This window comes from Pelecanus crispus, chromosome 1 (assembly GCF_030463565.1).
Source record: "Pelecanus crispus isolate bPelCri1 chromosome 1, bPelCri1.pri, whole genome shotgun sequence".
Lineage (NCBI taxonomy): Eukaryota > Metazoa > Chordata > Aves > Pelecaniformes > Pelecanidae > Pelecanus > Pelecanus crispus.
The window spans coordinates 69725201-69738512 of record NC_134643.1 but is presented as its reverse complement, the minus strand read 5'-3'; the positions used below and the strand labels follow the sequence as shown (position 1 = coordinate 69738512).

General features: G+C 38.8%; 1 protein-coding gene across 2 annotated transcripts in view; it reads right to left on the bottom strand.

The window, feature by feature from the left end:
• The window catches only part of WNK1 (WNK lysine deficient protein kinase 1), a 105276-nt gene that overhangs the window by 70370 nt on the left and 21594 nt on the right, over nt 1-13312 (bottom strand). For both annotated transcript variants that reach the window (XM_075705894.1, XM_075705888.1), the window contains exon 2: nt 229-401. In XM_075705894.1, coding sequence (XP_075562009.1) covers nt 229-401 — 173 coding nt within the window. The remainder of the gene's footprint in view (nt 1-228; nt 402-13312) is intronic.

Sequence of the window (13312 nt, the reverse complement as noted above, 5' to 3'; positions counted from 1 at the left end):
CTTACTAGGACATCACAAGGAAGAACATGACAAGCTTGCCAACTTAAAGGATGTCTACCACGCCCTGCAGTGCTAGTAAGACTCCTCTTAAACAAGAATTTCCCTACAGAAGTTTAGCCCTCAGCAAAAGGGCTCTGTTCTTATCTGTTCTGAAATACGGTCTGTTTCTAGTGCTCTCATTTTGTGCTAATGATTCTTATATGCTTTGACATGCCTTAATTTACTTACGTTTTCAATGTTCCAGATGTCATGAGTTCTGTCACAAGAACAATACACTTTTTTCCTTTGACTGTAGACTCCCAGGAATCATAGAACCTGACAATATTGGGATGCTGAAGCCCTTTCAGCATCCCAGCTTCCTCTTTAAATCTTTGTCGCTCTGACTTGGACAGCTTCCGATCCTAATGAAAAAGAAAAGGTACGTCAGAAAGCTTTGCTTCATTTCTTACTCAGAGAAGCAGCAACTTGAAAAACAGTTGGGTACAGTCAGTGAACAAGTAAGAATCAGCAGTCTATTTGTTTGCAATTACCCTTAAATACTCTATTTAGAAGACATTCTATTACAATCTTTTTTATCATGTATTTTTGCTTACAATCTGGTTGCTCTCAGAGGTAAGAATTACAAGTCTGTAGATTATCTCTCTTCCTGTTTCCTCTTCCCCTACTCTAATAAATTTAGTCGTTGCCTGACTTGAGGTGGAAGGAGGACATAATGTCCTCAAATATTCAAGTGGTCAAGTGTAGACAAGACTGGATCAATTAAAACATCTCAGGTTGTACACAGCAATAATCTTTAGTTATTCTCGTGTGTATAATATCCAGACCACCGGTAACAGATTGGATTAACCCTCCATATAGGGGGTAGAGCACCAAACCTCTCTAACATATAGTATGTACTTATAACTGTAGAAGAACAAGCATTCAAGTTGGATTCTCCTTGATTAAAAGCATGACCTCATGCTTGAGCAATTTTCCTGTAATGTAGCATCAAGGAAAACAAAAACGTAACTCACACTAGAGACAGAATGCAGTCTTTTGGCCAGAGACAGACCGTGAGAAAGCATTCCTGGACAATACTGTTGTATTATCTACCAACAACTGGCTATCAGATATCATCAAGGCTGAGAAGCTATTACCAGAATAAGCTGCACATCTCAAGAGAAAGCAGTCTCCTTGTGTCATTCAGTGTTGCCAGCTTACCAATGTATTGGTCACACCAGTCAGATTGATCGACTGACAGAAATTGGACCTATATGCAGTTTGTATTAAAAAAAAAAATCATTTCAGGATATACTTAAAGAGCAGAATTTTAGAACCACTGTTTCTAACAGTTATTTAGGAATAACCAGTGACAACTTTGTCAAATCTGAGTAATAATTTGAAGTCACTTCATTCCATATTTCCTTTTCAATTAAAAGGAGGTAGTAAAACCATGCAGGGTTTACTTATACTGCTCACAACCTCCTATTGTCCTCCAGGCAGTAATTCCTCTTCCTTTGCTTACAGGTAATGTGTTTTCTCAATACCATTCAGCCATACTAATATCTAAACCATCCTATATTCACTTAGATCTTCTAAGAGGTTCACAGAGTATCTTTGGGCATGGACAAACTTAATTTCCAAATGAAGCTCCAATTTGCAGAAGTGTAAAAGTATTCCAGGTGAAAGTTTGAAATTACATCAGGGATCCCTATCTTATCAGCACCTATGAATGTCAATCACACACATACTTTTACAGTTCTTAGGAAGATGCTAAATTCTTAAAGCCTTGCAAATTTAGTCTATAGACATCAAAAACATTCAATCCTGCAACTATTTCGCTCTGCAGAAATTAGCGCTACCACCTCTTCTCACTCCTTCATAAGCATACTTGCACAAACAAATTTTGATATGTTTGCAGAAACGCTCTGCAAACATTTAAGTATTCATGTCTGCTTAGGTGTTGGGGATTTTTTAATATGGAAGTAATACTTCCATTTGAGCTGTCTGACCCATCTAATAGCTTTCCTTTCATTACAATAAACAGGGCAGCACATGTTCTGTTCAAAACCAGTTAATCTTGACTGCTACAAGCAACCGTCATACAGACAAGCAGTGAGCTGCAATAGGTACGTCAGTCAACGGACCATACACACATGCTTCTAGGAAACACTCAATGCTTCATCACAACAACATAACCGTTCTTACAGTAAAATAAAGCAGAGTCTTCTCAGCCTCTGCACTTGATCCATACAATCTACATTTTAAAACTAGTGTATAGCTGTAAATCCAATTATTATATATGGTAATTATAAAAACAACAATGCAACAACTACTTTTATATCACTTTCAAATTTAGCTATGTAATATGAACACCTGCATTCGTTTTTGTCCAAAACCTAGATTTTAGATATACATTTGGATTAAGTTTCCTTTATTTTGTGCATGCTAACAAGTTACCTACCACAGACACTACACTAAGCAGTTTTAGACTACACATGACATTAAGTTCTCATCTTAATCTATGTAAACTTAATCTCCCTTAAGGGCCTTATTCAGTTTTCCCTACTAGCCCTAAATAGAAACTAACAAGTGCTAATCACTGTTATCAATGAACAGACCCTTTAACAGGCAAGCATATTTTGACTCATTTCTCTTTCTGGTCACATCAATGGCAGCATGGTGTTCCTGCAAACATATCTGTGATGTTTAAAACAGACACTCAACACTTAGTGCTGGCATTAAAAAAAAAAAACAACCAACGAAAAACCACCAAGACAGTGACAATATACCGAGTAACTCAACACTTCTTTGAAAGTCACAGTTCCCTAATGATCTGGGACAAGTTTGGACACAAACACAGCCCAACAAATTTTACCTAGGGAAGACAGCTATGTTTTTGCAACCAAGGAAACATCGCACCCTTCAGTAGCATACCGCAGCAGCAAAAGTGAACATTAAACAGAGCTGTAAGAAAAAGACAGAGAGGCCACTTGTTTCATAAGACTAGTGATACATACTACCTTTAACTACCCTCATTTCCTTGGATACACAACCCATACACTCATCCATAACAGTTATTTATAGTCTTTCCCTAAAGGAACACTAATGCTAGGTAACAGAAAAGGGTGAATATACTTTTTAAAAAAACCACAACCCTAGCATTCAGGAAAAATACTAGATCTCATATACAGTTATACCAACAAAATTAATCTGTATACACAATGACTAGTTATATATGTACAAACTACATTCTAATGCAACACACAAATACCCTACAGGCTAACATGCTACTTAAAAATGACGAGTATACTTTCAAAACTTGAGTATTCCATACACCAGAACCTTAAGACATATTAGACAGTAAGATCTCCCAGACTACATAGAGATGGACTGGAAGAAAGCCCATCCCAAAGTCTACACTTTGGCATCCTTTGAGCTGTTAGTATGGGCAAAAGCAGCTGCAGCTACTAAAACATTGAGATAAGCAAGAAAATAGAGCACCATATATAATTTGGGAGACTGAGAAATTGTGCTACCAGCCACGTTAGGTATGAATACTTGGGGAAAGGCAGGGGAATGAGAACATCTTGGTATTAAGCCTGGGGAACTTGAACAACTTTATAAAGAAACCACCACTTCAAGAACAGTTAATAATGTAGGACTTGATATCCTATCCTTCAAAGACCAATTTGTTTCAGAATTCCTATTTAATAAGGATTAAAAAATGGACACCCTCTCTCCTCCCCCAGTCTTTTTTTTTTTTTTTTTTTTTTTTTTTAACCATAATGAAGCAGCCTTAGGCAGACAAGACAAAGTCCTAAGTCTAGAAGTTAGCAAATCACATTCTTGTATCTCGGTTAGCACATGCTGAGCAGATATAGCCCAAATATTTAAAAATATACAAAGCTGTCAAACTGTAGGAGAGCTTGCTTCCTAAAATGGATTTAACTACCCTATAAAATGGCCAGCATTGTTCTTCCTGAACTGACAGCTTCCCCGGAGAACTTAAGTGTCACATCCCAATCACTGGGCTGCTCTTCCAACAAACTGCAACAGATGCATCAAGCCCACTCCGTTCATTTCATTCATTCCTTTCCACCTACATTAAATTGTTTTGACAAGCCAGAACAAACAGCAAGGCTTCCCAGCATGTGACCCGTGGTTCTGCGGTGCCAGGGGCCTGAATGGAGACAGGCAGCAAGTGAAACAATTGTTCAGCTCAGAATGATTCAATAACCTTTTCTTGGCTGTTCCCATTTATCCCTGTACCTCCCTTCTGATTTCTTTTGGTCAGGAAAGAGGTATCAGAGGTGTTTACATTTTTCATTGTAAAACAGGGATCCCTGTCATTCATGATAAATCAGATATAGGCTCACTCTCTCACTAATGTATTTAATTTACAGGAGCAGGAATTACACACAGAACTGTTACTACCCTCCTTCTATTCCTGTACCTAGGTGCCTTATATAAATGCAAAAAAACCCAACCCAAAACCAAAACAACCCCCCAGCCCCAAGATTAGCTATTGTACCAAGCCACAAAAAACAAAGCTTATCAGCAAAAAATGCTTATATTCCTTTGGTGACTTTTTTTCAGCCAGGGCTTAATATCTATGTCCTTATCCTCATCCTTAATGAGGAAAGAAGATACATTTCTGACACCTAAATTAATCTTACGTTTCAACTGGGTTGCTCACAGCCGTTGAGTCTACTGAGTAATTTCTTACATGTTTTTCTTTCCACAGTCCTTCTGAGTTCTGTCCTATTAACATCATGACAAGAAATCACACATCTGCAAAGCACATAGGACTACCACATGTGGCTGCAGAGCCTGGCTCAGACACCTAAAGCAACAGGAGAGCTGCCTTAGCAAGGCATTGTACTCTGCTCAGCCCATTTGAGTCTGCTCTTCCTTCAGACTGAGCTCAACTAAGGGTCTCTCCTCCGCTGTCCATTTTTACTAACTGACACCAAATGACCTAAGTTGTAGGACAATTAAGCTGACATTAAATGGACGCAGTTACGCAGAGGAGACACAGTGCACTTCACTCTCAAACACATGCTACAGGATACCAAGCAAGAGGATAACAAGAGAAATACTCTAGATGGAAGGAACTAGATCTGCTAACTCATACTATACATCCTCAACAGTGATTTTCTTTCTTAATATCAAGTACAATTAACATAACCAAAGTGCCAGGGAACCTTTATGCATACCCAGAAAACTTCCCATGGTCTCCATCTTCTACAAGTAAGTAGACTCACAGGTAGTGAGTCAGACAGAGGTCAACTGGATTTTTTTTTTTTTTTTTTTTTTTTTTTAATAAAGGGTCAGCGTGTGAGCTGCTACAAGAGCTATTCCCTCCTCCACAGTATTAGGAAGATAATCAATAAAGAGGAACAGAGAAAGACTGGGCACTTTACATACTAGACATGTTTTACTAGCTTTCTGCGTATCCTACCGCTAGATCCCGTAATTCTACATAGCTATATTGCAGGGACAGTTAGTGGGTGGTTGTTTTGGTTTTTTAAAACTACACTAGAGCAACACTATGTAGCTTTTATCCAAAGAGATGCACTAGAAAGCACACCAGAAAAATTAGTAGCAATGACCTGTCCTCAAGTGGTGCAATCTGAAAATGTACAGCCATGACAGACTTCAAAGTGCTACTGAATTATAGATAGTCTGAATCACAACCAAGGTAAATTATCTATCTGAGGTTACACAAAGCAGCATTCTATCAAGCTTTCCAAATGTCTCAAAATTTGAGGGGAAGACACTACTGCTCCCAGACTATTATTCAGAGGAAGAAGTAGCATACAGAAGAGACAAATGTTCTTCTGTGTGCATTTCTGCAGCATATGAGAAAGGCTTTGCAAGCCTTTTAGGCAAGGTTAATGAGGGGTCATCAGAGGAAAAGCTAGCAAGACTGCACTCTGATATTCAGCACCGTTAATGGAACTGAGGCTTTGTGGGCTGCAGTGTTCTCATCCTGAAAAAATCTAGCAGTTAAGAGGAAAAATGAGCACAGTGACCATTGAGCTAGATTAACAAAATGTCAAAGAATCCACTGAGCTTAAAAATCATCCAGCATTACACAGTTGGTACCTAGAAATGGAAGTCTCAGTGCGTAAAGACCTGCGTCTACTTTTCTGTGTCAACACATAAACCACTTCACACTTTCCAGTGTTAAATACTAGGTAGAGACGGAAAAAAAAAAAGGAATGGAGGGGGAAGAGACTGTTCAAAATGTATCCCTGTACAGCAACAGACATGAAAACTGATCAAGGATCTGTACAGATCCTTCTACCGGTGTACCTTTCTACAAAGTACTGAACATGAAAAAATGATTAAATGGAGCTGAACAGCTGCTGTTCCAAAAGTATGCATGCAAGGGGTTTTTCATTTGACAGTAGTGTTTCTCAAACACTCAAGAGCATTCGAGCACCCTGCCTGAGAGCTTAATTGTATAATATAATGTTTGTAGAGTTACACAAACCTTCAGCTAACCACAGAGTTAGGAATCAGGTCTGCACACCTAGTGAAAGACAAAGACATTCAGTCTTCAGACAACTCCTGCTTCATGCATGCTTCTTGCTGCAGCTCTCCTACCTTTCAAAAATCCAACCTTTCAAAAGCAAGTCTCTACACAAGACTAGGGGTTGATTCTGAAATTTGCACTTGATAACTTGGGGGCTCTTGGCACACTTCAGGAAGGTCATCAGCTGCCAAGACTGCCAGCTGCTCAGTAAAAAGAGTTTAGAAAAAGCAATACATTAAAACTGTGGCTACTGAGGACAGCAAATGCCAGATTAGGATATGCCAAAGTAGTACATGAGAAGTCACTAGATCACGAGTTGCCAGAACAAAGCTGTCAGTGCTCCCAGGCTGCACTCCACGCGCATATGGAGTAATCTATTAAAACAGACTGCCTTACTACACACTGTTTGTTCCTTAGGTAAATCAAGTACTATTTCTTCCCCCCAAAAATACATGCATTTGCCAAAAGGTAAGCTACCTTATCCACACTTACGGAATTAAGAATTCAAGATCAATCTCTGCAGCTGCATAAAGTCACATGGTTTGGGGGAAGGGAAGAATATAACGCACACCCTCTTCTTCACATTAGGCTGCAGAGTCCCAAAACAATGACTTGCAATGGAAAAAAAGCAGGTAATCGTATCAATACAGAAGAAATAGTAAGTGAATCTGAGGATCTCAGTATTCCTGCATTCCAGATGCTGGTAACCAGAACTTAGAATCACATCATCATTTAGGTTGGAAAGGACCTTTAAGATCATTGAGTCCAACCATAAACCTAACACTGCCAAGTCCACCACTAAACCACATCCCTAAGTGCCACATCTACATGTCTTTGAAATACCTCCAGGGATGGGGACTCAACCACTTCCCCAGGCAGGAAAGAGGAGCCTTAACACAGTTATCTATCATACCTTTTAAAGTTCCTGATTAAGGGTAATTATTTTTTGCAGCTTTCCTCTAACACAAGGTATTCAAAATGCTTTAAGTTTCAGGAAAGTACACAAGTAGTCAACCTAAGTGAAAGGTTGAGGGATTATTCACATCACTTGTACAGTTTCCTAGTGAAAAGCATCTACCCGTACATTCTCTTCTATATTTTCATTTCTGGCATTTCAATGCACAATAGTAGCACAGCACAAAACACATTAGAAGATGCAGTTTCATTTGTTAAAAACACCAAAAAAAAAATTGCTTCTTGTCCTTTCTCTTACCATTGATACAGGTAAGTGATACAGCAAATGTATGCAAGTTTATTGCTGCTGCTGCTCAAAGCTTAGAATTAAATAAACAAATTACACGTATCTTGACAAAAGATGATACTTGGGTAAACTGATGGCAGGAGAAGAGGGAAATGAAACTCGATGATCAGACAGATGGGGAACAGACATAAGCCTTCATCAGTCAGGATTTAGTCTGAAGTAGTCAATTATATATATCCTGAAAGAATCAATACTTGAGTAAGGTTCAGAAAATAAGGAATGTAACTTTGTCTTAACATTAAAGGGGGAGTATCTGCAACTAAAGCATATGTATGTGACTGACAGATACTAGCACCATTCCCCATTTTATCCTGCAATTGTTTGTCAGTTTTGATGAAGCCATTATGATTCATCACCACAGGAGAAGAGGGGAGAACACCACCAGTAATTATATTCCTCTGATGTGGTCACTTCCCACTTTTACATATGCAGTAGCATGCATGCCAGCAGTAGTAGTAGCAGCGCCTAAGACACCTGGTGGCAGCAATGTCATAGACTTAACCTATGCTTGAAGCGACATCCTCAGTGAGAGTCTCCTGATATCAGAAAAGGCATCAGAACTGAAGTTTGTCCTTGTTTGCACCAAGTTCTAGCATCCTTAAACACAACTGACCTGTAACTAGTTACAATTATATGGTCCTTCCAGGTCTTCAGCTAGAAAAAAGAACGTTGGCTAAATCGTCAAGTTTCCAGAATCCCGTAACTCACAAGGACTTTCAGAAAAAGTCTACTACTAATATTGTTATTGCTGTACAGGAAGCAGGCAGTAAGGAATAACTAGAACATGCAAAAAACAAAGATGCTTTAAAAAAAGGGAAGTTAGAAACGCTGCCTCAGAGATGAGCTCGCTAACTTGGTGAGATACAAAGCCATTCTGCCTCGCTTCCTCACACTGAACAAATGGCAGAAGCGGGATCAGAACCATAAGGAGTATGTAACCACAAGGTGCATCATGAACACAGCAGCAGACAAACACTTTTGTTTCTCTGCAGGACAACAGTAGATCAGAATGTTTCCTCTTTATGTAAGGTCACAAGAAATCTTAAAGTATGACTCCCAATAACAAAGTTTATCTTTTGTTACAGTGGCACTGTGGGAATTTTTATTTTCAGCAATGCCAAAGATGACTACGCTGCTACACTGGTGCACTTCAATACCATGTGCAATACTAGATTGAAGGCTCATGCCCAGAGACAGGCGCAAGCACGTTGCTTAGAGACTGGGGCAGCCAGCTATACCTCAAGTCCCTCTCGAAAAGATGACAGAGAAGAAAACCTGTACAACTCCAAAAGGGCTAGAATAATCTGGCTGACCGGCTTCCAAAGAATACAGCCAGTGTAGATTTTTAGGTTTCCACTTAAAATTTAAGAAGCATAAATACGACGTACCTGGCAGTAAAGCACCTCACTTTTCCCAGGAAAATCAAACATCAGCAAAATTGTACCACCTGTGAGTCTCTACTGCATTACTAGCTTGTTTCCCAGAGCTGTGTTGTGTATGAATATACACATTAATACAAGTCTATACTACTCCCTTCCCCACTCTCTTAATATCAGCACAAGCATTCATAGGCAAAGCAAGCAGGCCAACCTGAAGAACTGAACCAAATTCCACTTCCGCAGAAAACAATGACTAAGACTCATCAGTACGTTGCCTAATCCCACAATTTCCTTTGGGAAACTTGCACTCTTCAGAATACAGCCGCAAAAACGACATAGCAGCTTCAGAGTAAATTCAGAACTATACTCATACTTTATCAAAACAATTACATGTTTTCCCTTGCTTTCCACACAACCAACAAGAGAAAAATTTTAAACAGTAGATATGAAACCTATGGCTTAGACATGACCTTCTCTGGAATCTCCCAGGTCCTCAGGAATCTGGTCTAAGAATGGCAAGCAACTGTTTAGGCTTCAGTCATTTCTATTCTAGGGTTCCTCTAGGCAGCATTTGTATTTCTTTCCAGACTTCTGTGTAAGGAAAAGATGGCTAAAAGTTAAAACTTCAATGTATTCAACCCGAGAGACTGAACATAAGTGACAGTAATCAAAATGCTGGACTATACAAAAATAACCAGTATTAGAACAGAGAGCTCATCTACTTATTTTCACTTTAAAATTGCTATTTGATCCATGGAAGATAAATGGATAAGTTTGCTATCTGAAACCAGTTCACAATAAGGCTTATGTTTATTACACACAGCTTATTACAGAATTGAAGTGTTAGCTGAACTGAATTCTTGATGAGCTATTAGCCAGCTGGACCATCTTGTCACTTGGCTCAAATGCCTCATTAAAAGTTTTGAAGCTCACATCAATTCTCATTTTGCACTGAATTGATTGCTTTGTCAGTGAGAGGGAAGGTACATCCAATCATCCCAGTTTAATTTTACTATGAAAATCCAATTCTCCATTCACAGGGTGACAATACTGCAGGAAAAAAGCCTCCTCCGCAATCCATTCTGGTTACCTTACAGATTTATTAACTCATTGCATCAAAATAGCAACTGTAGCTCTTTGTTTCACATATTTCTGTATGTCCTTTTATGAGTAGGTACATGTCTAGAATATTAAGGTGAACCCCTAACGGATTCTGATAAAGGCAAATCAATTTAGAGAATCAAAAACATACTACAATTCTTCATCCTATATACTGCACAAAGCTATTGGCAAAAGGAAAGAGTTGTCTATATCCACTTTTCAGTATGCTGAAAAGTTGCATCAATATGCTAGTTGGAAGCCATGCAGAAGCGTCAAGATGACTCCAAAGATTTACTAATAACGATCAAAGTAGGAGGTACACAAGAACTAGTAATGTCCCTGTGCCTCTGACTAGTTCCCTTGCAAAAATCCCAGCATAAAGCCTAGAGGCAGTAAACTTAAATTGTCTATGCAAGTATTTAAGCAGCAGCCCCTGCAAGGCTGCACCCTGTGCTCCTCCAGTTGTAAAATAAACTCACATCAGCCTACAGTACACATTAGCTTCAAGCTTACATACAACTTCGGTACATATATTGCATATACAGCCTGATTACACTAGAGGAGTTACTCTTCCCAGCTTTGCTTCTTTTCCTGCAAACGCATCCAAAAGTACTTAATTTAATTTATAAAATTGTGGATTACTATCAGTTATGACAGTATGACATACAAAGTGTAGGCCAAGCACTGGCAGCCAACAGAAAATCCTTACAATAATCACTAGAGAACTCCATGCCAGACACCTCTCGTTCAGAGAGAGATCTCTCATTCAGTGATCCTCCACAGATTCATCACAAACCCCTCAAATAACTGTCAGGTGTTCTGCATATTCCCACAAGATAGACAAAAATCAAAAAGGATCTCATGTAAGGAAAACTAGAGAGTTCCAGAAACAGTAAGTTTTATGGAGTAACCAAACTGCATTCTAGATGAGGTCTCAGGAATACCTTGCATAAATAACTAGTATTAGTACTAGCATTCCACAAACATGAAAGTCCTAAAACACATCGAAGGAGCACTTTTATATTTTTTTAAGCCTCACTGCATCAATGATGCAGTCTTCCTGTGATCTACCAGGGTGCCCATCTTCATCTCAGGCTTCTCATAAAGGGAAGCAGCAGTAACTTTTCCATGCTTACCTGACAGGTTTACTTATGAAATTAGGTTCTTGCACCACATGCATGTTTATTGTAGACTTTCACAATGATACCGTATATATTAGAGACACCTATGTTTACAAGGCACTGTGTACATCTTCCTTGGCAAACACCATACAAGCTGTAGATCTAAAAAGCTACCCACAAAGTCAGAAATATTTCAGACAATATCAAATGTACCACTAATATGTAAATTTAAAGATAGGCACATTATCTTTCACAGAACAAGGAAATTGAGCATAGTTGAGTCAGGAGAAAGAAAACACGCAAATATTTAACAGTAGGCAAGTGGTAGGATGAACAACTAAGAATACTGGCATGATGAAGCATTCTCTGCATCCAAAAGCATAATTGTCTTTACAGTTCAACCCTGAATAATTTTAAAATGAGTTAAAATATGAGAGAAAACATAATGTAATTGAAATGCAGATGGATGGACAAGTCAGCTCCTATTATCTAAACCAACACAGGATACAATACATATGGTAAATCAAGGTAATAATATGCATACGTCGGACATAAAAGGACTATCTTTATAGAAGTTGGGGGGTAGGGGAGGGAGGATGGGACACGGACCTTAAGTGTTGGATTGACCTGCAAGAAAAGGCTTTGACAACTCAAATTTAGTGTTGTAAGACAGCTGAGATGAAAGATTATCAACAGAGTAATCTCCAAGGTTATTCAAAGCAGACAGCTATGGACAAGTGCTAGAGGAAGTTTAAGATGAATATTCAGCACTCTTTCCTTGGAATTTGGGCACTACATGTGGTAGTAGTGCCATTGGCAAGGCTATTCCATATTAAGCTAAGGTTTTTTCTGAAGAATACTACTGGGAGTATCCTGCACTGCCAGAAGATCAACCATGACCTAAACGACCTCAGTTACTCTCCACAACCCATCTATGAATCAGCTATTCAAACTGTTACAGCTTATCCAAAAAGTGTTTCTCATTACATTGTGCTTTAGTCACATACTGCCTGTCCTTGGTCTGGTGCCACTTTATTTCAATTGTTTGAGCAGGAACACTGAAGAAATTTCTTGAAGACAAACTATAATGCCTGAGGATGTCATGGTCCAAAAGGCCTACCTTAAATGGGTCATCACAACCTGTAAACAGGCTCCCTTGTTTCCTATTTACCTCCTACTTTGTCACACTGAAGACCTCTACCTGCAGTTCAAAAATCAATTTTAGCTGTGAACTAAAGAGCATCATCCAAAAAAAAAAAAAAGTTAGAAAGATTCAAATACTCTTTCCATACAGTGAAATACCTGATGTTCTGTGCATCATATATCAAAATTACTAATCATGTTTAACATTGAAAAAAGTTTCTTAGACAAAAAGTTATCTGAAAACACTTTTAGCACCATGGCTCCATCTGAAACACACTCTTATGTGTTCAGCAAACCTGCATATACAAGAAGCCACAGAAGCTGGAATTCAAATGAAAGTGGTGGGTCAGAAAAGCTGCACAACTGTTCTGGTACTGCATCCCTTGCTTCAGTGGCAATAACTACATTTCTGTGGGGATAAGAGTGGGTAAGTAGATTTGAGACATTCCATATTTCTGTTTAAATTAAATTCCTTGCCCTACCACACAACCCCAAACAGTATCGTAGTAAAACAATTCTAATTAAGCTAAAGACAGTATCATAAAGATAATACACACTCAGACCTGGTTTTAGTCTCAAATCCAGTAGTTACTACTTTAACAAGTACTCAGGCTTACTCTTGCTAAAAAGGTCAGTCAAGAATTATCTTTCCCCACTCTTGAGACAACTGAGGCTACACAAGACCCCTTTTGCACAGGCAGAGACAGGACCCAGATAGATCTCTGGACAGCTATCTAACAGAGCAGCCATATTCCTTTTCAGAATAAGAGCCTTCTGTCCAACT